The sequence below is a fragment of the Falco punctatus genome (assembly GCF_963210335.1).
Source record: "Falco punctatus genome assembly, chromosome: 3".
In the NCBI taxonomy this organism is placed as follows: Eukaryota; Metazoa; Chordata; class Aves; order Falconiformes; family Falconidae; genus Falco; species Falco punctatus.
The window spans coordinates 92,371,495-92,398,928 of NC_137582.1; the positions used below are offsets into that span (position 1 = coordinate 92,371,495).

At 41.8% G+C, this 27,434-nt stretch overlaps 1 protein-coding gene across 3 annotated transcripts in view; it reads right to left on the bottom strand.

The window, feature by feature from the left end:
• The window catches only part of DUSP22 (dual specificity phosphatase 22), a 44,420-nt gene that overhangs the window by 11,920 nt on the left and 5,066 nt on the right, over positions 1-27,434 (bottom strand). For 2 of the 3 annotated variants that reach the window (XM_080379937.1, XM_080379936.1), the window contains exons 2-4: positions 26,145-26,178; positions 18,279-18,361; positions 2,038-2,087 (exon numbers count right to left, since the gene is read on the bottom strand). In XM_080379937.1, the coding sequence (XP_080236063.1) occupies positions 2,038-2,087; positions 18,279-18,361; positions 26,145-26,178 (167 nt within the window). The remainder of the gene's footprint in view (positions 1-2,037; positions 2,088-18,278; positions 18,362-26,144; positions 26,179-27,434) is intronic. The other variant, XM_080379938.1, reaches the window with a different exon arrangement.

Genomic DNA, 27,434 nt, shown 5'->3' on the forward strand with positions numbered 1-27,434 from the left:
GTTGGGAGAGACAGACAAGACTGCAGTGTGTATTTAGTCAGTTGTGCCTGTCAACCATTGCTAAAACACAAGGATCTGCAATACAGGATACTGCTTCCCCCCCACCCCCCAATACCACCAGGATTCCTCTTTTGAAACAGGAGGGTAGATACACAAGATGCTGCAGAGGGACCAATTCCCTTCCCTTTTCCCCAGCTATCCCTCCCTCCACAGAGGGCACAGGCAGTACGGTTAATAGCTCCTAGATAAGACTGTGACAGATCCTCAGTCTGAACACAAACAGAAGATTGCTTTCAGAAGATTCCTCTTGCTTTCAGAAGATTGTACATGCAAAGCAAGCAACACTGCTATTTGTGAGCATCGTGATTTGATCTTGACTGTATAAAGCAAAAAAAAAAAAATCAGTTACTCATCAAGTTTTATTTTAAGTGATAAAATGTATCAGTATTAGAAGTAATGACATTTGCTTGCAGCCACCTGATACCAAAGCAAGTATTTCAGATGCCTGCAGCATAACAGAAACAATACTCATGCAAATATTGTATCTTCTTACTGAAGCTTTAAGAGCTTTGGTACTGTGCCAGACAGCTCAAGTGCTAGAGGTGGTTTTTCAATATAACTCCTTGAAATTAACAGTGAGCGAGCAGCTGAACCGTACACTGGTTAACATTCATCACAAATGCCATCCTTTCTATTTCCATTCCCAATTGATCCAGATCTCTATTAACAAAGGAAGCAGATTTGCAAAACATTTTCAGAAAAGCCACAGATGTCAGAATATCAACAAACAATTAATAGGACATACGAGTGTTTCCCTCTAATGTCTTATTTCTTTTCCTTCCCAAAAGGATTTAACATTTTTTATTCTTATTTAAGTATTGAGGAGACAAAAATTGTCCTTGACAAAGAAAGTTAGCTGTCTGCTTTCTCATTACAGACCTGTCCTGGAAATTTAGGGGTTTGGGGTGTTTTTTATTGTGGGTTGGGGCGGGGGGGTATGTGGTGGCGGTTTGAAGGTTTCCCCCTCCACCCCTAAAATCACGACAGAAATGCAGAATGAAAAAGGCAAATCACCACACAAATGCCACACTGGAATATTTCTAGGGTACGAGAAACACATGCTCTAAAAATATCCCCTGAAAGCACAAGCCGGAATATTGCTGTGATGTGAGAGAAAAGCAGCGCTGCACTTCCTTCCGTACCTACCAGGCCTCTTTCAACTACTTGTTTCTCTACAAAACTTGGTAGCAGGATGTGGCTGAAAGCCCCCTCACCTCTCCCCAACATAAACAGTGAGCTCGAGAAGAAAGAGTTGGTCACCATCCAAGTTCTCTTACAAAACCTGTTTTGATTTCTCTTTGGAATCAAGACTTGCCATGTTCGACGGCTCAAAACATTAAAACCAAGGGCAAGTCACTTAGTGTTTCATGAACATTAGCTGAGATGAGAAAGAGCGAGGCTGGGACACCCTAGTTTCAGTACATATATCCTCGAGGCAAGAGTCACCACAGGGCAGAAACTCCGTGCTGTGCCAGCCTCCTACTAAGAGCAGTGGGGCCTTCTGAGGCAGCTTCAAGAAGTCCAGAGCAGATAGTTGCAGGGGTAGTTTGCACACTGGGACTTTATCTTGAAGGCTCACCGTGAGGAATTTATTTCAACCCTTGAAGAACGAGGCTTCACACCTCTTTCAAATATTTTCTTTTTGTTAATGGCTGGAGATAGTGCTAAAAAAAAAAAAAAAAAAAAAAAAGAACAGCCAAGCAAATGGGACAAATTAGGAGCAGACTACGGAATTCCTGAAGTTTAAAGCTACAAATGAAAAGCATTTGCACCCTACAAACCCTCACACACAAAAAGAGGGTCCGAACCAAAGTGCCTGGAATAAAGTGTTACTGTGGTTTTTTTAACAGATTAAACCCCACATTTGTGTAATACTTCAGAGAGATCAGAATCAGATCTTCCAGCTCATTGTAATACAGGTATCACGACACTGAGGGACTTCTGGGGGTTTGTGGTTTATTTTCCAAGAAAACTTACAGGTTCTGTGATGGTGAGTCAGCAGCAGGAATGCACAGGTACTTCACTCCCTGTGTAAAGAAGCAAAAAGGAATGAGAAAATAGCCAAGTTAAATACATTTATCTACAACTGCACAAGTCCTGCTCTAAACTGGTGCAGTTTTACTGACTTTGAGGAAGGCACACCATTATTCAGACAGGCAGAGATCATATCTATGCAGCCAGATTTTAAAATACTTTTCACATCTGCTTCATTGCTAAGACACCAGCAGGTAGCATAGTCATGCTTATCCCAAGGCCCAACAGCAAGCTTTTTAAAATAGAACCATCTCTACTAAAAAGGCATAAACCTCTTTTTCAAAATCTCACTCTTCTTACATTTCTAGTAAAATTCAGTTGCATCTTCTCCTGCCCTTCCCCTTCTCTGAACAGATGCTATAGCTTAAAATTGTGATGCTACTTCTTTTGATCCCATGCAGTCACTTTTCTTTGCTTGGTTGATAAATCAAACAAAATGCATTTCAGAGAAGAAACATGTTTGTGGTGTGGGGTTTGTTTTTTTTATTTTTGGGAAACTTCAGGGACAACCATAAAACTCATACTTTTCTCCCACAAAGTTAACCTCACTTCAGTCGGCTATTATAATAAGTTACAAGATCAATTAGGGAAGTTACGATAACCATTTCTGATGCATTAAAAATGTTACTGGTACATTTAAAACAACACTATAATACACACTACTGCTTTGCATTGTCAACGCTCATTTTAACTGTCATTTTATTTTCAAAGCTTCTTTTGCTCCTATGACTGTTAAGAAAAAGAACACTTCTGAAAGTACATTTAGCTAACTTCTCAAATAGGTCTTCCAAGAATACACGTTGTTGCAGCTCAGACACACAAGTACTAAATCATTCACTGGAAGTCTTTTGACTTCTCAGATGCAGTTTTGTGAATTTTTCAGATGTACTTGTAAAGATAAGGATTCACAGCAAAAGGTCACACCATAAAACACATCTCAGTTTATCCTTCTGTAACAATGCAAACCCTTGCAATAATCCTGCGTGTTCAACAACACATTGAAAGTCACACATTTATCTGTAAGAGATCCTTTGCTAACAAAGTGGAACACAACATGCATCTACCAGGCATTTCATCTGCTAGCGGGGGTGGGAGGGAGGAATTTTTATTGCTTAACTGCGATAACTACCTGAGGCAGTATCTTCTTCAACACCACTTTTGCTTTGCTGGGTCAGAAACCCCTCTATTTCCCTTACACACCCACTGTTACTTCACCTGCCATCTCACACCAAAGAGCAATCCTTTTTATAAAAGGTCCTGACCCCTGGCACCACGATAGACCATCATGCTAATCCTCTGCAAGACGCGTGAACTTCACCGCTATGTCAGAAAGGATGTGGTGATACCTCACCCCCATCTCTTCACCACCGCTTACACAAGCACCAGCCATTTTCTCAACCCAGCAGAACCCCTTCAGCCAGCATCTTCTTCACAGCCACACGGTTCTGAGAGCCTGCCCTGTTCCCACCCTGTTTTACCAGACCTCCTTGCTCTGACAAGCCATTCCCAGTGTGCCACAACTGGAGAGTTGCTTCTGCCCACGGCCTGGTCTGGGGAAGGCAGAACCAGAGCAGGGAATGCTCTGTAGACAGCGCTAAGCACAGAGATGGAAACATGACAGTGCCCAACAACGGAGAAGGTACCATCAACGCAACACCAAGACAAGGGCTCATGCACGAGAGCTTCGTGGCAAAATGCAGCTGAGGGGAGAGAGAATAAGAATGAAATTTGTTTGCAAACCAACAGAGCTTGCTGCCAAAGGCAACGGCATCAACAAGTAACAGTGCCTCCTGCCCTGCATCAGGAGAAGGGATGCCTGTTGTGGGAAACCAGGATGGTTCCACAACCATAAGCTCACCCACAACAGTTTGCGTAGATACATGCCTTTAGAAAGGCAATGTAGCAGTAATACATATAAAGATAGCCTGCTGAGCCAAGGATGGTAATTATATTGTGACACATTAATTACGATAAGAAGTATCTTGTATGACGCATCTGAGAGGTTTATCTCGGACACCAGTATCACTTGAAGTGAGTCACTCCAGTAGAACACGGGCCTGTGACCTGAAAGTAAATTTACATGCTATTCTTTCCCCCACACCTCTAGACAGCTCCATACCACCAACTGCACCACCAAGGGAAAAAACAGGAAGAAAACAGAACACAGGAGATGGGTTAACTCCGGAGCGCGCTATATGCCAGAAGGTTCGCTCCTCCAGCACGCACTGACGCAAGTTGTTCCACAGATTTCAGAAGCTATGGCACATGCTGAGCGCTTTTCACAGGCTGAGTGCAGAGGGGCTTTCAGATCATCTTCACTTTAAAAGCAGAAGTAGCACCAGCACAAGTTTAAGACCCACAATGTTCTTTTTTTTTGTCATGGCTGGTTAGTTCCCACTACCGCAAGCAAGCGTGAAACTACCCTGTGAGAGACCGCACATGGTGCTGAATGGCTCATCCAGAGCCTGATCCTGGAGGTCTTCAGCACTCACAGCATCCAGTGAAGCCCACGGCACACTTTTCACTACTGTGCTCGCAACTGCTCAGCATTGGGCAATTAGCCTTATATTAACATAGCTTTTCAGACAGAAGAGGGTTAAAGTTCCTGGAATATGGTATTTTGACTGATGCACGTCACTTGCACGGTGTTTTTGGAAGGCTGTGGTGATGGACTCCTCCCTGTGAGGAAATAATCACACATTCAACTCAGAAATAGTTACAGGTGGGATTTCATAAATACTGCGCAGTGACCTAACCTGACTCCCACAAAAATCAACAGTGAAACTCTCAGTGACTTTGACCCAAACACAGTTTGGCCCAGGTTGGTAACTCCTGAGGATCCCACTCTACCGTCAAGTTTTGCTTCTCTTGGTTGAAATAATGATAATAATAGGCTTAAGTATCATTCATCGTAATTGGATACCTGAAATACAACAATGACACGAGATTGTACTGGGCAGGATCACATAGATGAGACTGGGGTGGGGGGGTGGGGAAGTGTTTCCCTGCAGATATTCGTATGCTGATTGATGGAATTAGCTTTTCCTCACATATGCTAAACAGACTTTCTTTTTTAACCATATTTACAATAGGAAGATACTTGATTACCAAACCCTGCTGCCTGTGACTTTTTTTTTAAAAAAAAGTTACTCAGGATTGTAACCTTATTTGTGTATTTGCGCCCCAAGACACTGCTGTCCTTCCTGTGCACACACCTTGCAGATAACATCTAAGAACTGTCCCAAAGGGACCTTTCAAAGCAGAACAGTTTATGCCAACCAAACATGTAAATACCTACAACATTTCAGATAGGGTAGTAGCATGCAAGAAAGATTAAGACAGATCACTGTTTTATTACCTAGCAGTTTGCTTACCACTCTGGAACTGCAAAGCCTAAGATGTAAAAAGGCAACAATTACTGAAACAGTGACTAAAACAGAGTAAGCTAAATCAAAAGACAGTTAAAGAGTCAAGCAGAGCAGCTCCTAAAGGAACTTTCAGCAGGCTCCAAATCATTACCTAGTCTGTAGTTTCATTAAATAAACTTGAGTCTGGTTGCAGATGCAAACCAAACTTGAACCAAAACTGCATATTAAAAAAGATGGAAAGACAAATACAAATTTGCTGTCAACCCTATGGAAGTCTTTATTTTATTTATTGATTTATTTTTAAATTAACTCTACTTCATTCCCTAGGAATGACAGCTCTCTAAAAGTTATTCAGTGGAGGAAGGACAGAAAACTCAAAACAGGTATTGCACCACTTCACCTACACACACTAAATTAGGTCCCACAGAACAGCTACTCATCCCAAAACATGGTATTTGTTCAAAGCAAAGAGAAAAGCCTACAATTATAAAAACTGATGAAAAGGTTTAAATACTTCATGTAGTATAACACATCCACTTTGTTTATTGAATACTGATACTAATATATTGTTATTAAAACATTCTTTCAGCTGACAGCTGTGTCCGTCTTGTCTCATGTCTCCTAACAAGCTTTTTCCCCAGATTATCCATTAAAAAAAAAATCCAACCTTTTTAACTACACAGAAGTTACGTATGTTTCTCAGGTAATAAAACAGTCCGTACATACAGAATGTGTTCAAACGCAAGCTCCTAGGACAATGAGATGCTGAACACAGTTTTCTTCTGTCATCTCAGTTCCGTGCTACTTTCCACTTGTTACTTTTAAATCATTGCTCAGTTTCCTTTCTCCATCACCTTTACCAAACAGTCCTACCCTCCAACACACACCTCTCTCAACTTTTTCCTTTTTATTCACATGATGATCTTGACGCCCTCATCAAATAAAAGCAGCACTTCATTTCTTTTGGTGTATTTAACCTGTTAAGATCACCCCCAAAAAAAATCAGTAAAATAAAATATAATTTACTTTTCTGTTTTCTGTTTCAGCAGAATAACCACCAAAACTAGATTTCTGTCTCTCTTAGGCCCTGAAACTAAATGCTACAGTTAAACCGATACAGTGAGAGCTAACAAAACCAGGGCAAGTATTCCGATTTCAAGATTTTCAGAGTTGAAACAAGCGAGAGTTAAGTAAAATTTCTAAAATTCACTGTTATTTGAGACACAACACCACTTGCACAATTTCATTGCAGATTCTAGAACTAAGTAAATTCTGCTGCAGCGAATATCAAAGCATTATGAACAAAAAGGTTTAGGTGCGCACACATACATATGCAGAGGTTTTACACTACAGTTAATAAGGTATTCATGGAATTGCAGTCATTTCCAAATTTCTAATTATTTCAGAGGTCAATCTACTAAGATTGGAAACTGAACAGTTGTCTCACATTTGCAAAAGTCGGTAAGATTATAGACCACCACCTTCCAAATACCATTAGCTTTGTGAAATACAGAATTTAATAATGAAAGATTTAAATATCTTTTAAAAAAGTGCTCAGGAAACACAACAGTGCAGTTTAAGGAATGCTGGTTCCAGTCTACTTACCTATAATCTATTTTAAAAACTTCAGCTTCATTTTAACTAAACTTGTAAAAACTGGCATTTGGGTTTTTTAAGTAGAACACATAGAATTCTGTAGATGTGTCATTTTGCTACTGCAAGTGCTACATGTCAGATAACGGGTCAGTGACTGAGAATAGGATCTCTAAAGAGCACGCACAAATTTAATTGCACAATACCAAGATTAATTTTCACTCTGAACAAGATATGGTGCAAGAAGTACTGGGAGACAAATGCATACCTGTACGGGTATTTGCTCCTTTGTAATGATCAAAGTTGTTCTGAAGTAATCAAGAATGATGCCCAGCTTGATTACACCCTAATTCGTACTAATAAAATTTATCCATGAAAGAAAACTATCCAGCAATTTTTGTATAAAACTGTGTATTCTAGCAAAACAGCAGGCAGGAGAACAGGAGGAAGGACTAAAAATGCTACTAATTTCATTTTTAATGTGTTTTCCATGTAATATTTTTTACAGATATTCTTCAGAACATTGTACCCGTCACTACTGCGTATATGACACTGCTGAGGCTCTAGTTAGCAATGGAAACCTGAATCTAGAACTGCAGTTGTTAAAAGGTGAGGAGAGAGGGAAAGAACGTCAAGTTACAAAATTTCTGTTCTCCAAGGGCAGGGGGTGAGGGGAAGGGGATGTAAAAAAGAAAAGCTTAAAAAGAGCAGGATTGTATTTTTGGCATTAAACCTCTCTATTTAAATTTATGTAAAGATAACGTCAACGACTTCCAAGAAATTTTTTTTAAACCTAAACCCCTAAACTTAAATTTGTGAAGCCAGATGCAAATAGAAAACCTCCAGCACCTGGCAAGTTCTTTCAGGTTAGTCAAAAACCATGTGTTAATTTGAGTCGTCACATCTACAGATGAGGGCAGGAGGACTTATTTTTGTTTAGGGGCATTTCAGCAAAAAAGCTAAAGTGGGAAACAGCCGGCACAAAGCTTCCTCAAGCCAAACCAACTTAAGTTTATCAAGGGTTTTGTCCAGTAATGCACCAAACTGAACCTGCTAAACTGAAAACCATTCAACCGTTTGTTTGTCCTTTCAGTTACTTTCTGTAGCAATCACCAATGGTGCTGATTTTATTAATGACTCATAGAAAATACATTTGTGTTTCAGCAAAAAACAACCACTAATTGACTTTAGTGAAAAAACACACTCAGGTTTGGTTTTGAAAAATATTACAAATGAAATTGAAATTACTTCAATATGAACAACAGAAAGCGGGATGCTCCTGCAACTGCATTTATCTATTTGGTTTGTGCTACCTTGAATAATACAATAGTTTTTATAAGTCTTGGGGCTTTTTTGAAACATTTTTTATGGTTTTCTTAGGCAGTAGTCTCAGTGACACACTTGAAAGTCTGTATCATTAAGGCTGGAATGTGCCAATCACAAACAAAGCGTCCCATTAAAGCCCTCCTACCCCATCTCTCCTCTCTATCACCCTTTCTAAAATTATAAGAGAGAAATGTTGCAGAATTCAGGATTTTACTTTACTTGCATCAAACAGCTGCACATACTATTTCTAATTCTACCCCTGAATTCCAGTTCTAACCTGGCTCATCTGAAGGAACACAGAGTGGGAGAAAACACCAGAGTTCATAGCAAATTGTGGTTTATCTCCTTTAGGACACACAAAGAGGATTTATTGGACTACATCTTTCAGCCACAAGGAAGGAACTTCTTAGTCTGCCTTGACTAGATGATGTATTCAAGCCCCCAGGCACACAGGGCATATCTAACATCTCAGCACTTGGTCTGTGAACCTTCACAGGGACCTCTGAAGTACTACAAAAAACCAATATATCCCACCCACCTCTTTCTTTCAGAGAATGCTGGAATATGATCACTACACCTCTGGAATATGCCGAAATTACAAGCATGGATTAACACACTCCCCACATCATCCATAATGACTGGACTTGATATTCTTCAAGCTCTTTTCCAACATAAATGATTCTATGATTTCATCTCCTCTGCATGCAGCAGGTCAGAGCATTTGCTCTGTTCTGGTCAACGCTATCCCAGCAATGAGAAACACCAGGCTTTTACCGGTCTAAACATCTCTTGTGCAAACAGCTCGCTATTGAAAGCTTCAAACCATCCTCATCCTCTCCTCTCTGCCATCTGCCACTACAGGAACGTGCCTCCCCTGACACAACTAGCATGTGCTGAGCAATTCAAACAGTGAACTAATTTAGTGCCAAGGGTACCTCGTGATGAAGGCCCAGCTTGACACACTTTAAAAGCTACTCTGTGGACATCTCTTGGAGGCTTCTTAGTGGGCTACTGTTGTCATTTTTGAAAATTAGTCATAGCTCCCAACTTCACAAGCAAAGCCAATGTCAGGCAGGGCATTACTTCAAACTACAGAGAATCATCTGCTGCCACCACACCTGAAAGAAAAATGGTAGCTATTTTGCTCAGCATGATCTTCTGAAACATCTCATGAGAGGAAACCCTTGCCATGAAAAGCCAGTGAAACATCACCGAAGAAAGTTAAGCTTTTTATTAGAAGAAGTGCTTGTCCACTTCCTCTTGATGGTAGCATAAAGGCTGGAAATCAGCAGCTTCCAACACCGGCCATGTAAGAGCTTAGTGCTAGAGACAGAAATGCAACAGTCTGACTTGACTAAATTATTGATGTGCAGAGCTGATCTTTATACAACAACAACGACCTTCTGATAAGATATTAGCAATTCTGATTTTAAAGGCTATCTCGCCATCTCCCTCTTCAATAGCTCCCATAAGTCATTAGGCTGGATATCAAAGACAGCAGAGCAGAGCCTGTGCAGAGAACATGATGCCCAGGCATGCCTGGCAGGGACTTCTCTCATCATGTCATCAAGATGCAATATTCCTATATGAATAGCCTCCTACAGCACAAGACTTCTGCACGCTATCCAACGTCATGACACTGTTTTAATAGACTGGCAGTTCCCACTTGCTGAACAGCATCTGTCCAGAATTAGCATATGCTTAAAAAAAAAAAAAAAAAGTAGAGCTGAGAATGGTTTCCCAATATTTCCCTACTTAGTTATTTCATGTTAGGCAGCGATACGCTTTTAGAGTCCAGACAAACGCTTTCTTTGGGTTACAGAACTAAAGAAAGCAGCACTAAGGCAGCTTTCAGCACATCCAGAGTTATCAGCTGGGGTAGCTGGGGGCACAACACAGAAATTTTTTCCTTTGTTCTAGCGCAGCAGAATCCCTGCTATACACACACAAAATTAAGTCAGTCCAGAATCTGCAACCATAAGAGAAAGAAGTTTCCACAAACTGGTGATGGAAAGAAAAAATTAGAAAACTAAAGGAGATGAGGCTATCCCACTTCGAAGCTTCAGTAAAAGCTCCCCCATAGTAAACCTCGTCACATTAAGTGCTAACAGCAGATACGATAGGTTTCTATAGCAAAAACAAAAATAGCTGCAAAAATACTATCCACAAACTATGTTAAGCAGATTACTTGCATTGTGCCAGAGCTGTCGGTTCAGTTCCTCTGTAATAGCTTAGTTTGCTTTCCTTTTCTAAAAAACTGTACATGTATAGTCTACAGATCATCTGTAAATATGCAAGGGTATCATGTCCTCTAAAACTGCATTAAGATTTACAAAATCCAGCCAGGCTTAAAAAATATGAAATGAGATTTCAGATCTTAATGCAAGCTGATACAAATGCATTATCTATGCTAGGTCTGCAGGCTATGACCCTTTGATCTTAGAAACATTTCTCAGTTTTTCATAGATGTTCCATCATTAAGTCTTCACTTTCCTCCAAAGATCTGGATTTACCAACCAGTCATACACTTTTCTTTTTAATTCATAAACTTGATCCAACACTTCCTCTTGTGATTTCCCCAGCTGCAACTTTCTCATCCTTAACACCTCATAAAACAGGGAAATCACAGCATTCAGCAGAGATAAAACTGGTGCAGAGAAGTTATACAGCTTCTCTGTAGCACCCTTATTTTTCCTACAACTTCTATTCCTCACACTTACTGGGTTCTGTTCCAGTTACAGCATATTTTTGTTGCCTGTATTCTATTAATGCATTTGACTGTTTTCGGGGAGTATAAAAGATTGTTTTAAAAGATCAGCACAGATTTTTTTCTTAACTGCACTCCTCCCTTTCAGTTCAGGTTCTTAGATACAGAGTATTTGAAACCCTATTTCTATTCTGATTAAGATTTTTATTATTTGCAAGGAAGAAAAAAAAAAATCTGAAATTATTCATAAGATGACCTGGCCTGTGAAGTTTTTTATTTCCAAAGACATAGTTCATTTAAGTCGTGCTGGCTGCACAAGCTAACAGACTGGACAAGAAAGATGCTTAGTTCAGCCAGCAGTTAACTCTTCTCTACTTTCCCCACCCCTCCACCCACCTACTATATCAACACTTATTCAGGTAGTCATTAATTCAGGAAAAATGGGAGGAAAATCACTGCTCTGGAGGTAGCATGTACCAGATTAAGATGATACTGTTAATGGCATCAGAATAATAATAAATAGTAATTTACTGTTGTCTGCAGGTGCTCTGGTTAACTACGCAGAATGAGGGGGGGAAACCATAATCTATACAGGCAGTATTTTGAGAACATTAGAGAAAAAGAAGAGCAAATGTTTCATAGGCATCACATATTCTCTCAGCAACCAGAAGACATTATTGCAACATTCAAAAAAACTCCATACACGGCTGTAAGATCACTCTCTTTCTTTGAAGAAGAAATCCCACAACTGGTAAGACTCGAAACAGAACCATCTGGTACATGAGCATCACAGGGACACAGATTGGCTGTTCACATGGAGCTGCCTAAAAAACTTATGACAGCTTTGGTACCAAGCAGAGATGACCATGCCCCCAAGCCAAAAAAATGTGCATGTTTTGTTGGAATTTCATTTACTTAGTTTCAATTAAAGTCACTTGGGTGAAACATATCACATCTACTGATAGTCTCTTTCCTCCTCTGAAAAAAACAGCACACTGAAAATAAAAACAAACATTCTGTAGTAACAGAAAACAAAGAAAACTGATGTGCAAATAGAAGCAGCACACACACAAAAGCCTACCCTTAATGCAATTTGTCCTAAACAGGGCGAACAATGAAAAGCTTTTGTGGTAGACAGCAGTACAGGAACACACAGGTAAACTCCTGTTGATTTAAGGTCTATGTTACTGTGATCATTACGATGGCTCCAGGATGAGCACAACATACAAGGCTTCCTGCAATGCAGCAGTGGTCAGTCTGACAATGATAATGTTGTAAATAAATTAACACCAAAGGTCTCCACAACCACAGGCAACTGGTGAGAAGATTTATACATTCACTAGATCAAACCTCTGGTGACAGTCAAAAGCAACAGCAAAATTACTAGTAACTGACAAGTGTTGCGGACAGCGTGAAAGGAACAGGTAGTTTCAGTCCATTTCCTGACCGAGGGACAGGTGTCTATAACACACACAACAGCCACCACAACTGGGACCCCAAAGCAACTTGGGCAGAACAAGGACTGGGAAATACTTTGGCTGCAAAGCTCAAAGACCTCTGTAACCCACCCTGACCCGACTCAACTTCCACACAAAAACAGAGCAAGCAAGAAAATGCACCATTGCCTCTGGCAATACATTTCAGCAGTTACTTACCCTCACAGTTTGTCTTTCTTTCTTCCAGTCCAAATCCGTGTGACATCATTTGCCAGACACACACAATTACGCTGTTTTCCGAGGTGGGTTCTCCATACGGGGACCCACAGAACACCTCTCCACCCCTGCCCCCCTCTGCAGATAACAACTCTCTGGGACAGGGCCCCAGCGACTGTCTGACCAGAAGAACTTCCAGCAGCCCTTGCTCCCCCAGGCCCAGTGCTGTTCTCCTTCCTGAATTACACACAAGCTGCAAGTTCAGCTGCTTGGATGCAACTGTCCACCGCAGCACACACTTTCCAGAATGGGATGCAACTGTTTTCAAGCAGCTGCACAATCCACACCAACATCCTATTTGGTTCAGGTCCACATTCATCTCCATGTAACACTCCCCAGAACAGGGTCAAACACCTGGAAAACCCTCAACTTTAATGGACCTGCAACCAGATTCTTCTGGCAAGAATAGCTAGATTTGCCTTTACTTACTTTGCTTAAGATTAACTGGCACAAAATTTGTTATCCAGATCTAATGCAGCAGAGGAACACCTAGCTGGCGTCCTTTGCAGCAACGGGGGGAAGAACTGGGTTCTGAATGACGGCACCAGCTTGGTAAGAATACATGGGTGTCACAACAGTCAGACCTTTGGCCTTCTGGTCTCCAACCCCAACAGCTACCTGTCCCAGCTTTAAAAAGAGCTCTACCAAGAGATCACAGAATCAACTAGATCAGGCTGCTCAGAGCCCTGTCCAGCCTGGCCTTGAATGTTTCCAGGGACGGGGCATCTACCACCTCTCTGGGCAACCTGTTCCAGTGTTTCACCACTCATTGTAAAGAAGTTTCTTCCTTACATCTAGTCTAAATCTACCCTCTTTTAGTTTCAAACCATCACCCCTTGTCCTGTCGCAACATGCCCTACTAAACAGTCTGTCCCCACCTTTCCTACAAGCCCCCTTTACTGAAAGGCTGCAATAAAGCCTCCCCAGAGTCTTCTCTTCTCCAGGCTGAACAACCCCAGCTGTCTCAGCCTTTCCTCATAGGAGAAGTGCTCCAGCCCACTGATCATTTTTATGTATCTTCTCTGGACCTGCTCCAACAGGAGCATGTCACTCCTGTGCTGAGGACACCAGAGCTGGACACAGCACTCCAGGTGAGGTCTCACTAGAGTGGAGCAGAGGGGCAGAATCACCTCCCCTGACCTGCTGGTTGTGCTTCTTTTGATGCAGCCCAGGATATGGTTGGCTTTCTGGGCTGCAAGTGCACACTGCCAGCGCACATCCAGCTTTCCATCCACCAGTACCCCCAAGTCCTCAGGGCTGCTCTCGATCCGTTCATCCCCAGCCTGTATTGATACCAGGGTTGCCCCAACCCAGGTGCAGGACCTTGCACTTGGCTTTGTTGAACCTCATGAGGTTCACATGGGCTCACTTCTCAAGCTTGTCCAGGTCCCTCTGAGTGGCATCCCGTCCCTCAGGTGTGTTAACTGCACCACACTGCTTGATGTCACCTGTGAACTTGCTGAGGGTGCATTTGATCCCACTAAGTCATTGGTGAAAATACTAAACGCTACCGGTCCCCATACAGATCGCTGATCTCCATTTGCACATTGAGGCCTCGACCACTACCCCCTGGATGCGACCATCCAACCAATTCCTCATCTACCAAACAGTCCAGCCATCAAATCCATCCCTCTCCAATTTAGAGAGAAAGAGGTTGTGGAGGACCATGTCAAAGGCCTTACGGAAGTACAGACAGATGACAACCTGTTGGATAGATCAAACAGGTTACTGCCAGGTTATTATTTAAAGCACACAGAGATGTTTCCTGTTCACCTTTCAGTGTGTCTCATGTTCTGAACAGAGATTTTAAAACCTGAACTAGCTGAGAAAGATTAGAAAGCAGGTGGTAAGAAACCTAATTATTCTCCTCTGTATACGGCTTTTGTGTGGATTTATAGAACATCTGTGCATGTTCCATGGGCAGCTATCCAAAGTGCTCTGGAGGAGCCAACTTGATTCACCAAGGCTTTTGCCTCTGCAGGAACACAAATGATGATGTTGGACATTGCTGTTACTCAGGGGGTGACTTCTGTGCATCTGAAATGACAAACCTTGTTCCATACAGCATGCAGTCCTTTCTCTTGGACACACCACCAGTCACCTACAGCTTTCTGTGATGGACCTATAAACCTGCATCTATAAACTACAAAATGCTTACCTAAGCGGTTAATATCCTGTATAACAATTGTGCACTTTATTGGAACAATAACCTTAGGATGCTCTCTAAATATAAACTAATTTCAGTATTGGTTTTATTAGAAGACAAATTGCCTTGAAATGGTTTATACAAAAAGAACTAAGGGGCAATACTGCAAGACAGTTCAGGTCAGATTTTGACAAATTCCTTCCAGTCTAAATCACTTGAAGCCTTACAAAACTCTGAGTCTTGTACTTAAAGCAGGCTGCCAATGTCTAAAGGTATAAAAAGTCTCAGAATCCAATTGATTTTTAAACCTACTTTTTCTCATTATTCCAGCTTGAAATTTCACAATAACTTCCTAAGGCCAAACTTTGATTATGAGCCACCCATAAATCAGACATTCATGAGGGTTTGCAAATGATCATTGAGCTAATGTCTGAAACCAAATTCCAGTAAGAAAACTTTTTTAAGTTATTTCTCAACAGGCCTACACTATGTAATCTAAACCAATATAATTACTTTCTTGTTAAACTCTTCAGTCATTTTCTAATAGCTCACCAACTTATGAGGAACTAAAGCAATGTATATCCAAATAACGTAGTATATAAAGCACAGAGGAAAGTACACTTTTTAAAAAGGTACTGCGAGTATTTTAATCAAGTAAAAATAGTCTGAAACATCACAGAAAGGGGCAATGTCCTAAGTTACTACAGTGCAAAATAATTTTACAATCTGTAGCAAGTTGGTGTTCACCACATACACTGACATTTGCTTTTATTTCTTGAGTATTGCATTCTTGAGTACGGACAACAAAGCCAGATTGGTCATTTTCATTCTCTACCCCCCCATCATCAGCTTCAAGTGCTGTATCAGAAGTATTATTGCATTAAAATAGTCATTACTGAAACTTAAAAATCTGACAAGCAAGATGTGGGTAATTTGTGACCTCTTTGAGAGCTAAGGTATGCATCCATACTTGTTTGTTCCACAGCCAAAAAAGGCCAAATTCTCTTAGGTAACATGTTAGTACAACACTACCAACTTTTTGATGTCTAAAAACACTTACCTTCCATAGCTTGCACAGAAAGCTTTGTTTAATGAAGTATTTGTAGCATTTCCTATAGGTTGACTAGGAAATATTTGAGATAAAATATTATTAGCAAGAGACAAATGCAACTACCACAGTCCAAGAAAAGGCAGCTTTTTACAGATGATCAGTATTCACATAAATACACACACACAAAACAAGGAATCTCAGGGGGAGAAAACAATTCTCATATCACTGCAATTCCATGTTTAAAGGTCCAACTAAAATCAGATTAATTTCTGAACACACATGTAAGCCCTCACTTCCCACAAGTGAAATCGGGGGTGGGAAGGGGAAGAGGGAGACACATAGGGAAAGCGTTCCCATTTGACTTCAGTGGACTGGAGAACAAGCCCCAAGCACAACGTGGATACAAAAGCTGTGAACAAACCTGGCAAAGACGCAAATAAGAAAAGAAGTAACATAACCTAACACCTGTTTCCTAGGCCCTTGCTCCTAAACAGAAGCATTTAGTTGCAAACAAACATGACAGTAGGACCATGAATGATAAAGTAATTAATAATCAGCTCAGCTCCCAAACAAATGACACTTGCATCATTCCACTACTTTAAGAACTGGGGAGAAGTTTTAACAGTTGTTTTCCAGACCACCAGCACATCAAGGAGTATACTGCATGCTGAGAAAATAGAAGGCACAGTTGGAGAAACATCTTTTAGAAGCAGGGGTGAATAAAGCAAGTCCATTCTCCACGAGCCACTACTTGTTCCCATGCCACTGTAACTTCTGAGACACTACTGTGAACCAGATTTGGAACAGATCCGGGTAGCTATACTACTTCGTGTCTTTTGTGGGGGTAGCTAGAGGAAGAAATAGTGACTCAGTTATATTTAACCCACAAAAGCTCCCAAATTATTTACCATGCAGCCTCACAAACAGATGCACCACCACAAGTGAGGAGGTGGCATGTGGGCAGCCAAAACTACCACCACCACAAAAAACGCTGACCTGAGGCTGCGGCTGATCTGTGCCATAATTAGTCTTCCTATTTTTCTGTTCATGATAATAAAAAAAGCAAGATTCTATTCATTTTAGAGAACAGCATCTTAGAAGAAACATTACATCTTCCTTACCCAGCACAACTGTTTATCTCTTCAACTGAGAGAACTCTTGAAATTCAGTATATTTCAGAATTAACATGCATCAGGTAAAGCAGAAGTCAAACGGACAGCATAACAAAGTCAACAGCTAAAGCTCTGCTTCAGCACACTTCTAAGTTCAAGATCAATCCTGAATTCACCAGTAACTTGATTTGGTTTTAATCATTACACCTTTTGTTCAAGCTTACCTATTGACTTGCCTGGGAGAGGTGGAAGTTCCACAGTTTAAGGACTGAATTCACTAGAGATTTTTTATATCAAGAGAATGAAAAGCAGAGATTCCCAGCAACATCTGAAGGGTAACACTAGCAACTGCCTCACCCTCTATTTCACTGTATTTTATGAAAAGTGGAACACAGGAAAGGAACAAACAAATTCAAGGGGACAACAGTTCCCAACATAAATCAAAGAGCAGGATTTTAAGGTGTAGCACAGCCCAGCCAATCTCCCCTCCTCTGAGGTTATCTGGCATAAAGAAGAAAGCACAACAGTCCATCACAAGGAGACCTGCAGCCTGGTCCCAGCTCTTTCGCTGTTCAAGATGACACTGCAAGTCAAGTCATTTCAGCTCTCCAGATCAGCTTCCCTTCAGTAAAATGGGGAATAATACCTCAACGTTAAAGTGTTGGAGACCTACAGATGCTCTGCTATGTCAGGTGTGTTATATGAGAGCGCACTGGTTCCTCCCACGCCCCAAGCCTAAATACGGCTATTTTACACAAAAAAGCACTGCAAACCTCTTACACAACCACCTGCTATTAAGATTCAAGAAAGGGGCCCACGGACAAAGGAGGGTTAGTAGCAGGGAAGGAAGAGAAGGAATGTTGTTTATGTGATGCTTGAACTCCACACAGAAAGGAACTTACCTTTACTATTAAATTAATACACAGTCCCATTACTGTGTTACATTGATCGACACTGTAATTGTCTTTTCCTTTGTCAGTTAGATTTCTTGTTATAACAGCAGCAACAACAAAATCTGTGACTGGACCCCAAAACTACAGCTATCAAACAATTCCAAGAAAAATCAGTCTCAAAACACCAATTGTACAAAATGAGAAATTAATCCCAAGGTGACTATAACAGTCAACTGAAAAGTAAGGATTTACTACAGAGTCCCCCACATCTCTTACCTCGAGCATAGGGCGGGCACTATCATGGATTGAAAGAATGTGCGTAATGTTATTCTTACTCAATTGCTCTACATCTCGGGCATCTGCAATAAAGGGAAAAAAGGAAGACAATTTTTTTAATCTCTTGGAATAGCCCACTCCCCTTTCCATTGTGCATGTTGAAAAAAAAAAAAATCACTTATGAAGCTTCAAAAAAAAAAAAAAAGTACCAATAAAGTAAAGCAAAACCCCAAATGCAGCTGTTCTAGAACACCATCATCTGAGTGGGTAACGGGAAGACACATTTTAACTCCAAAACAAATTATATACTATATAAAGAACAAGCTTAAGTGACTCAGGAATGTGTTCTTAAGTCAGAAGTTTCATGTATTTTGCATCAGAGATATAAGTCAGTGTATGCCCATGTGCAGGTGATGGCCATCTGAACAAGACTCAGAGCTGTACAAGAAATAGCTTACCTCCTCTCTACCCATAAATCCCCCTTCAGGAGATGTTATTTTCACTTGGGAGATAGCCTTTCTGATGTTCAGGTCCAAGAAGAGAAGCCACCCATATCACTTGAATTAAGGTATTAACAGGCAAGCAAAAACAGTAACTAGATTCTTACTTTCTGTGAACTAGTAGGGAAAAATGTGCATTTGCATTTGGCCAATACACACCATAATTTTAAGTCTGAAAAAAGACTGAGAAGATGAAGATACCAAACTTAATGAAAAAGCAAAATGCTACAGCAAGGAAGTGCAGTTGTGAAAAGGTGGTTCCTAGACCTGCAACCAAGGGGTTTCAAACATTCAAAACTGGAAAGCAAACCGGGGCAGCTGAAAATTTGATGCTAGATATTGCAAAAGCATAGGTTTGTTTCTATGAGAAAGAAGGTAAAATAGATTATCTGTCATCAATGAGCAACTTTCCCCATACTAAACCATTAGCATGCCAGAAAAATTACCTCAAAGAACGACTAATACAGGTAAAAGTTAGTTTGTGTCCATTTACTTTTGACCTTTTCGTTTGAGAATGGCACAGCACACCACGGCAATTACTGCAGTGGTTTTGTGATGCGAACACCTGCCTTCCAAATCTACCCATACAATCTGTTCACATTAGCCTGGTTGCACACAAAAAAGGAGTACTGACCACAAAGGTTTCAAACCGGCTCTCTCTAGGTACAAAAATAACAATAGCATCACCTGTACATTCTTTATGTACGTGCAAGAGTTTAATTAGCATCTCTTGCTTCATCTTATTCCACTGTACTATAAAGTTTCAATGCCTTTTCTCATCACAAAGAGGAATTAGACATTTAATTATACTGCCCCATAGACAAGATCCACATGAGCACAATAACAGGCAATAAAATTTGAACCTAATCCAATTATGCAAGCTTCTCTACAGGTAATAAAATGGAGAGAATAGTCAAAACTGCACTGATTTTACTTACTACTGATCAAGCCTGCACGATCAACACAGATACCTAATCCTTCAGGAGAGAAATAACACAAATTCTGTCTGAAACAGAATTAAGGTCTAGCTTCACAGAACCATTAAAATTTCCTAAAAATCTCAGAGTGAGCATTTCAAAGAATAAACTCTAATGTTTGCCAGCAGAGGTCTTCTAATCCACCTGATCTTCAGATTTTTTTAACAGTTTATTAGACAGTCTTGATTTCATAGAGAACACCTAAGCAGGCAAGGGTTTGGAAGCCCAGAAGCCACCCTAAGTGTCCCTAAAAATCACTGTTTTCTGTTCTCCTAAGGTTAAGGACAAATTTCACAGCCTGCTGCCTGGAACTCAAGGTGTTAATACTTACCCAGTCTCTAATGACCCACAAGGCAAACAGCTTTAAAAGAAGGTATGATCCAAATTAAATGTTGATTGCTTTGAACCAGTCTGTAAGGCCTAATGGAGACAGTAAAACACAAAAAGACTGGAAGATTTCAGTTCTTCAGTTAACCAAGGACTTAGGCTAAAGGAATTTCAACACATTGAAACTACTCAGTAAGACAGTAAGACTTCAGATATTCCTAGGAACAAGCTGGAAGCTGCTATCCCAGACCTACATCCCAGGGTGACCGGCAGGTCCTCAATACATTTAAGAAACAATCATCCAGATCACAAATGTAAAGGAGAAAAAGCTTCCCAGCCAATGACTATTACCTGGATCTAAATTTTAAACAGTTTACAAAGGGGAAATTCCCCTGGCTTCCCTGGCACCTGCCATGAGTCTCTACAGATACCACAGACAAAGCTGAACAGCAGCACAAATTAGGTATCCTGTCACTCAGTCTCATACCATAAATTGCAAAAAAAAATAATCAGGGGTTATGTAAAGGACCACCTAAAGCCAGAAGAATGACCATTACCACAGCAATTCTAACTACTTTATTGTAGTGCAGTGCTGTACAGCCACATGCAGGCTCACATTTTGAAGTCACTGTGTGAATCATCCCATTTCCAAATTTTAAAGTGAAAGAAACCTGTCAAAGCCCATCCTGTGCATCCCTAAAGAGTCCCTCAAATGTGGTGCTATTCTTCACAGTAGCTCACCTAACATTGTTTCATATAGTGAAACTCTTCTCAGCTGATGCAGCAGGAAACCCTCCCCACAGAAAAGGACAAAATTCACACTGGGGAAGTCTTCCTCTCTCCCTCCCACACTCATATTTAGTTTCTTTTCCCCCAATTTCATTCTACAACCTCTACCTTGACCTCTACTCATATGCAGAGAGCTGCAAACACATAATTGCAAAGAGCTGTAGCAAAGTCATCAAAATGGGACTGCAAGGTGAGGAATAATAAAGGTTTCTCCCTTTGCGGAGTTAGAGAAGAAGAAACAGATGTAGAGTCTTTTCTGTCTCTACTGCTAAGAGCAAAATACAAAAGCATCCTGCCATGAAAAAGGGGAAAAAGCCTTACAGTGATATGGGCCTGATCTGTAACATTTAACAACTGCAACTCACTCATGAATTTAGAAGATTAAATGTCTCCACAAAATAAATGAGATTAGTTTATTTTCATTTTGTCACCTTTCCTCCCATTAGCAAGCTATCCCAAACTAAAGACATCCTCCCTTCTTCCTCCTCCAAAGCCCACATTCCTGACTTTGGTGTTAGTCTGAAAAGACAGACATGCTCATGTAACCCAGTAAGCTAGTAAGCATTAAGCTTTCAGTATAAAATTTTATGTTATGTATACAAAAACAAGGTAAGTGCTTAGAGAAGGCAAGTCAGCCCAGAGTGTACAACAGCATTAATCTGCAGATGCATGGAAACTACAGTTCCATCATCATCAGATTTATTTATTTTTTTTTTTTAAGTAAAGCAACCATTTCTCTGCACTAGTTTCTGTTTTGGAGAGAACTGGAGATAGACACCTAAAGGAGAACCTCCACTCCAGTGGTTCAGAGCACTAAGAGCTATTACTGAGAACAGTTTCACAGCAGGAGAGTTTTGTTCCAGAGTCCGGTGATCCCCGCTTAGACACACGCACGCACAGAAACTAAGCACGCAAACAAAAACTCCACGTCTCCTGCCCCCACTTCACCACTATATTCCAATACATATTTTGTCCCAGCCTCTCAGGACCTTTCCAGGGAGCAAGAAAGGTGGGGAAAAGGGTCCAGGACTCTGTTTAATGAGAGTATTTATAAAACGCCTTTCTTCAAAAGATGAACCTGAAAGAGAATGGTATCTTCACCCTCTCCTGTTTCCAGTACCTGAAATACAGCCCTAGAAAAGGGAACTTTCCCCAAAAAAACGAAGCAGCTGATAACAGGAATTAATTCGATCTAGAAGCACACCAGAACCACTTGGTGGGCACTGTCTTTTTACACACTTAGTAAAGGGAAGGGCAGAAACTTTCCCAAGACTATCCAGCTCATCCACAGCAACGCTGGACTCTTTGGGGGGAATTAAACCTCATATTGTGGCTTTCCCCTTCAAATCAAAAAGCCCCCAAATATTCCATTGGAAAAATTTGAGTCTTCCAAATATGATTACAAGCAAGGAAGGACACAAGCCCTTTCATATTCAAGGTAGAAATACTCTGCAGTCTCTAGTGTTTGCTACTGCTACACCTATCTGCTTGGGACCGAACAAGCGCCCATATAGAACCTCCTATCAGGACAAATAGCGGGTTTTCTGTCTGTGCAGAGAAACAGGCTAAAAAATCCTGTCGTTATTAGTCTCTTAAGGAACAAAGCGCCTGTTTTCATTGTGAGCAGAGGTGCCTTTCAAGGGACATCATGTTTCCAGTACAGAAGACATGTGGGCATGCAATCCCACAATAAATTGTCTTTTGAGAGGATTGAATTTCATCTGTGAGGTACAACTGGAACAAACTACAATCTCCCCCAAACTAGAAGCGGGAAGAAGAGTTAAATTCCTCTCTCCCTCCCCCCTCATTTTTCTCTCTTAGCTCCCCCTCTACCCATTTGCAAAGAAATAACTCCTCCTAAACTTTCACTGAAGAAGCCCGAAAGCTTTGTTTCCTTCTGGGCTTTCAGACCAAACTCAGTCTTGGTATTTTGTATGGACATCTGTGGTTCTTCTTGAATATTTCTGCCCTCTAGCTGTGCAATATCAAACACACTCTCAGGAACACATCACAATTTCAATGTGCTATTGATGAGCAGAATGGTGCTTATAGATCTCATAATAAGCACCGAAACACAGGCTGAGGTCTATGCTATTTCAGAAAGTTTTCCAGAGACATACTGAAGTCCTGCGGACTTAGAGGGATTTCAGCATGTACTTCAGTGCTTTCCATAATCAGGACTACGCACAACTTCCTACCCTACAGACCCTAAGGCGGTTACAAGAGCCTCCCTCGTTCTATGTGCCTAAAGGTTTGTGCAGCAGCAGACAAACCGCAAGTAGGAAGCTCAATTCCCATTTCTGCTGCAGATTTATTTCACAAGTTTTTCTTGGGCCTTGGTTTATCTCCCAGTCAAACGCAGAACAGTTTGCACTTTCTCTGTCCTGGATTGCTTTTAAGTTGATTAGGTCTAAAAAAGACAGGAAGAAACCCTATACATAAATGGAAATATCGCTGAATATTGAATAATAATTTCCCTATCAGAAAAATCGCTGAATGCCTTCTCCAGACCACCTCCTTTCAGGATTAGTGTTTAACGTCTTTAACATACTGCTTTTTCACTCAGCACAAAGGCACCCATCTCCAGCAGCTGTGCCCCCTCCCAGCCCACCAGTGTCCCCACAGGTCTGCCATGCAGCAGGGCGCCCCGAGTGTGTGCAGAATGGTCCTTGACCTAGCTATGGAAATCCTGCCCAGGCTCCCTGAAGTCACTGGAGAACAGAGGGAGGCTATCCTCCGGAGGGCAGATCAGAGCGATTCAGAGACTCCCCTGGCTCACCTGGAAAACCTCCCTCCTCCACTCCTTGCATGAGACCCGGTGGGTGCCACAGAGCCTCAGCCCTGTGTCCGGGCAAGATGCACAATGCCAGGGATTCAGGGTTACTCTCCTAACTGGCAAGATGCAGCTGTATTCAGTCCAAGCTATCAGTCTCAAGCTGAAGAAATAGGAGACTGCTCAAAAGTGCATTACAGGAAATAATTTTGTAAACCCATTTTAAAAGTATCGAGACATTTCAGCTGCCCAAGTCAGGATACTCTAACCAATCCCAACTGCACACACTGCTAAGTATTTCTCAGTCAATGATCCCCTTTACAGAAGCCTCAAAATTCATTAGTTGCTTTCTGAAAAAGGGCCACAAATCAGAACATGCCCCAAAAACATGGTAATCGAACTCCTCCAGAAAAACACGTGGGTGATTAACCGACAGCCTGTTCCTAAATGGGATGACTTCACTGCCCAGAGAGCTTGTTGCAATTGCTCTTAAGCAGCAAGGCAGTAGGGAGTTTGAGGGGCAGGGCATGCAGAAAGAGAATTTAAGTTTCCTTTAGTTTTAGTGAAGTACTGTAACACTGATATTCTCTCTTCCTCTCCAGGTACATTAGCTAATTTGAGATTATGACAGACACTCACGATAGTAGAACATAATGATTAAGTGCAACTGAAGCAAAGGTCACAACAATAAACAAACACTTTGTGTTTTTCATCAATTAAAAAAAAAAAAAAAGAGACTCCATAACACAAACACTGAAATTAGAGCCAACCCATCCTTATTCTCTTTCACAGAGGTAGCTGAAGCATTTCAGCCTTTGCTTTTTCCATCTAGCCTTCAGAAACACTGCCCAGTCACACCACCTTCACGTGCATGCCTCGATGCTGTAAGTGTCCTGCCAAGCCATTTAAGGACCATCTGCAAGGAGCACAGCTGAGTGGCCGGAGCAGCAAGAGCAAGAGGGTCGCAGGCCCTGGCAGGCATCAGCAGGGACGCTGACTCACTCCGCAACCTTGGCCAACTCCCCTCAGCTGGTCAAACTGTTTATCAGCTGAAAACAGAAGTGCACCAAGAAATAGCTTTGGCTGAGTTTCGCTCTCCTGAGTGGGCTGTCACGGGCTTACCAGCAGGACGGCCACAGTGAGAGGGCCGGATTGAGAGCCACGTTCCCTGGGCCCACCCTGCCAGGCAGCTTGAAACCTAAAGGACTCCACTCTCAATCATCTTCCCATTCTACTCGTCTCCTAAATTACTTGACAGGAAAAAAGAAAAAGCATCAAAAAGAGGAAGCAACATGGCTGTGACCAAGTTAGTTTTGTCACTGGTCCATACAGTGCTTGCTTTCTTTATTATCCTTTCATTACCTACTTCCACCAGTACAAATGCATCTCATTTTCCTTACCATGGCACAACTAACTCCCTTACACCCTAGCCGTTGTACTATGTTTGCATCCCAGTGTGGCAAAAGGCAGCTTTTAACATCACACCTATCTCCAAGCTGCCTCTCAAGGCGACTGGCTCCACCTCCCAAGGGGCAGCAAGCACCGGGCAAACAACATGTGTCAGCAGGTCCACAGGCAGGTAAATCAGCCAAAATCCACTGAATTCACAGGTTTGGGGACGGGGGACGGGGCAGGAAAGGAAGGGTGGATGTGAGGCAGAGAGGAGGTGCAGCACAATCTAAACCCAATGCAGACACCGTCCAGCCTTAACAGACCAGAAAGAACAGGACATCACAGCAGCCCCTATGAGTCCTGCTTTGCTGTTGTACCAAAGCATAGGAAATACAGGCTCTAGACGTATCAAAATGACTGTACTGGTACAACTGGTTTACTTCCAAGTAGGGACAGTCAGCTGGAACTGCTACTAACAGAGTGCTTTTGAGAACAGGTTATTTATTTGAATGTCTACATACAAGTTTCCTGTGTTTTCTAAATATGGTTCTCTCTTTCTGTACACAAGTAGTAAACCTCATGCAAGAAGGAAAAATGGTCCAGAGAACCTTACATCCGCGACATGGACAGTGCGAGTATCAGTGGTCAGACAGCAACCTGCAGACCTATCAGTCTCGCAAGCAGTGATAACAGAACTCTTTAGCAGTTGTTATAAATAACCAAAATAATGTAAGCAACAAGCAGGAGGCATACTAAGCCTTTACTTATAAGGAGGGCTTGAAATAAGCCTTACAAAGAATCTGTCTGGCACGCGGGCTCGCCTGCCAAGCACAGGAATCGTTTAAGGCAGGCCAATGTTTAGGAATTCCAGCTGAAGTATGCTCCGAGGAGACGGCATTCATTTTTCTTTTCTTAAAGTACTTGCAGCACAGCACATGGACGAGAGTACAAACAAGTTCTTCTTCAAGTGCTACCAGGTGAATCCAGAAATGAAGCAAGATGGGGTTAAAGAAACTGCAGAGATGTCAGAGAATTCCGTAGGCCTGTGAAACACCACCGTAAGACCCCTGCTAAGTAATCCTATAGATAATGATAAAACTAATCTTACCTTTAAAGTTGCCAATGAACAAGCCAGGCAGAATCTGTGAGAAAGAAATATAGTATCATATATAGATATCTTGTGGTAAGACAATTTGACAAAGTTCAATTTGCATACAGGATGGAACATACTACTTTAGCAGACTAATGTCAAATGCAATCTAAAAAGCGCTGACAACACTTTGTGTGCCTCTTTGCAACCTTCCCAACTACACAGCTCTAGGCACACCGTGCTTTGAGAGCATCCACTGACAGCCGGGGGCTGTGAATCATGCAGACTCACATAACGGAGGCTCTCCAAGGCCAGCCAAAGTGGTTTACAAACACAAAGTGGGCCTCACAACACATGCCTCCCCCTGCCCCCCCGCAGCAGGATAAGAGTTACCCTCCTTTAACTAATGATGAAACTTCATACAGGAAAGGTGATTTGCCTAAAGTTGCTAAGCAAGCTGGACAAAGCATTACAAAATTACATCCTTCAGGTCTTTTGAAGTGCAAAATCATGCAAGTCAGGGCTGCAGCACAGTGGGGCTCCTCCACAGAGGAAATCGCTGCATGTAACAGGTCGTGTATTCACGTAGAAAGAGAACTGATGAAAGTTCACGAGTTGCATGTTTCTCTCCCAGATCTACCCACCCACCCCAACACTCCCAGAAGCCTGCACAGGTCTCAGTTACAGGACTTTCTTTAACTGGGGAGTTTCAAGGTCAGCCTGAGGACACATGCATGCAAGGACACAGGGGCAGGTGACACCACAGTGCTACCCCTCCCACCCTCTCATAACCCTCCCGACTTGGGAACAGCAGTAAGGACAGGAAAAAACCCCAGGCACACTGAACACACGTTTTCTGGCCAATAATTTTGTTCTCTGCCACCTGAAGTCTCTGACCCACACCCACATCCTTTGAAGAGGCCAGAATGGTGGTGGTGAAACCCTACGATCCATTTTTTCTTCAGTGCATGCAGAGCATACCACCAACACAGATATGTCAGCGCTGACTTCCTAAAGCCTTAGCAACACCCAAGTGTCACCACAACAGCAGCAACAGTCTCTGGGGCACAGCTATTTAAAGGGAAAGCTCCACCCATTTTGCTCAGCCCGGCACCCGCGAAGTTCCGAAAGTCATGAAGGACTTTTCATCGGGGATTATCGCCCCAGCACATTTCACTGCAGCCTTCCTGCTGAAAGGCGACCCAGCTTACCACCGAAAGGTTAGCAGGCCGACAGAAGGGCCTGCAAAATAGCTTCTGACCTGCCTTCACTCCAGGGCTTTCATCCGATAAAAGCATCACATTCACT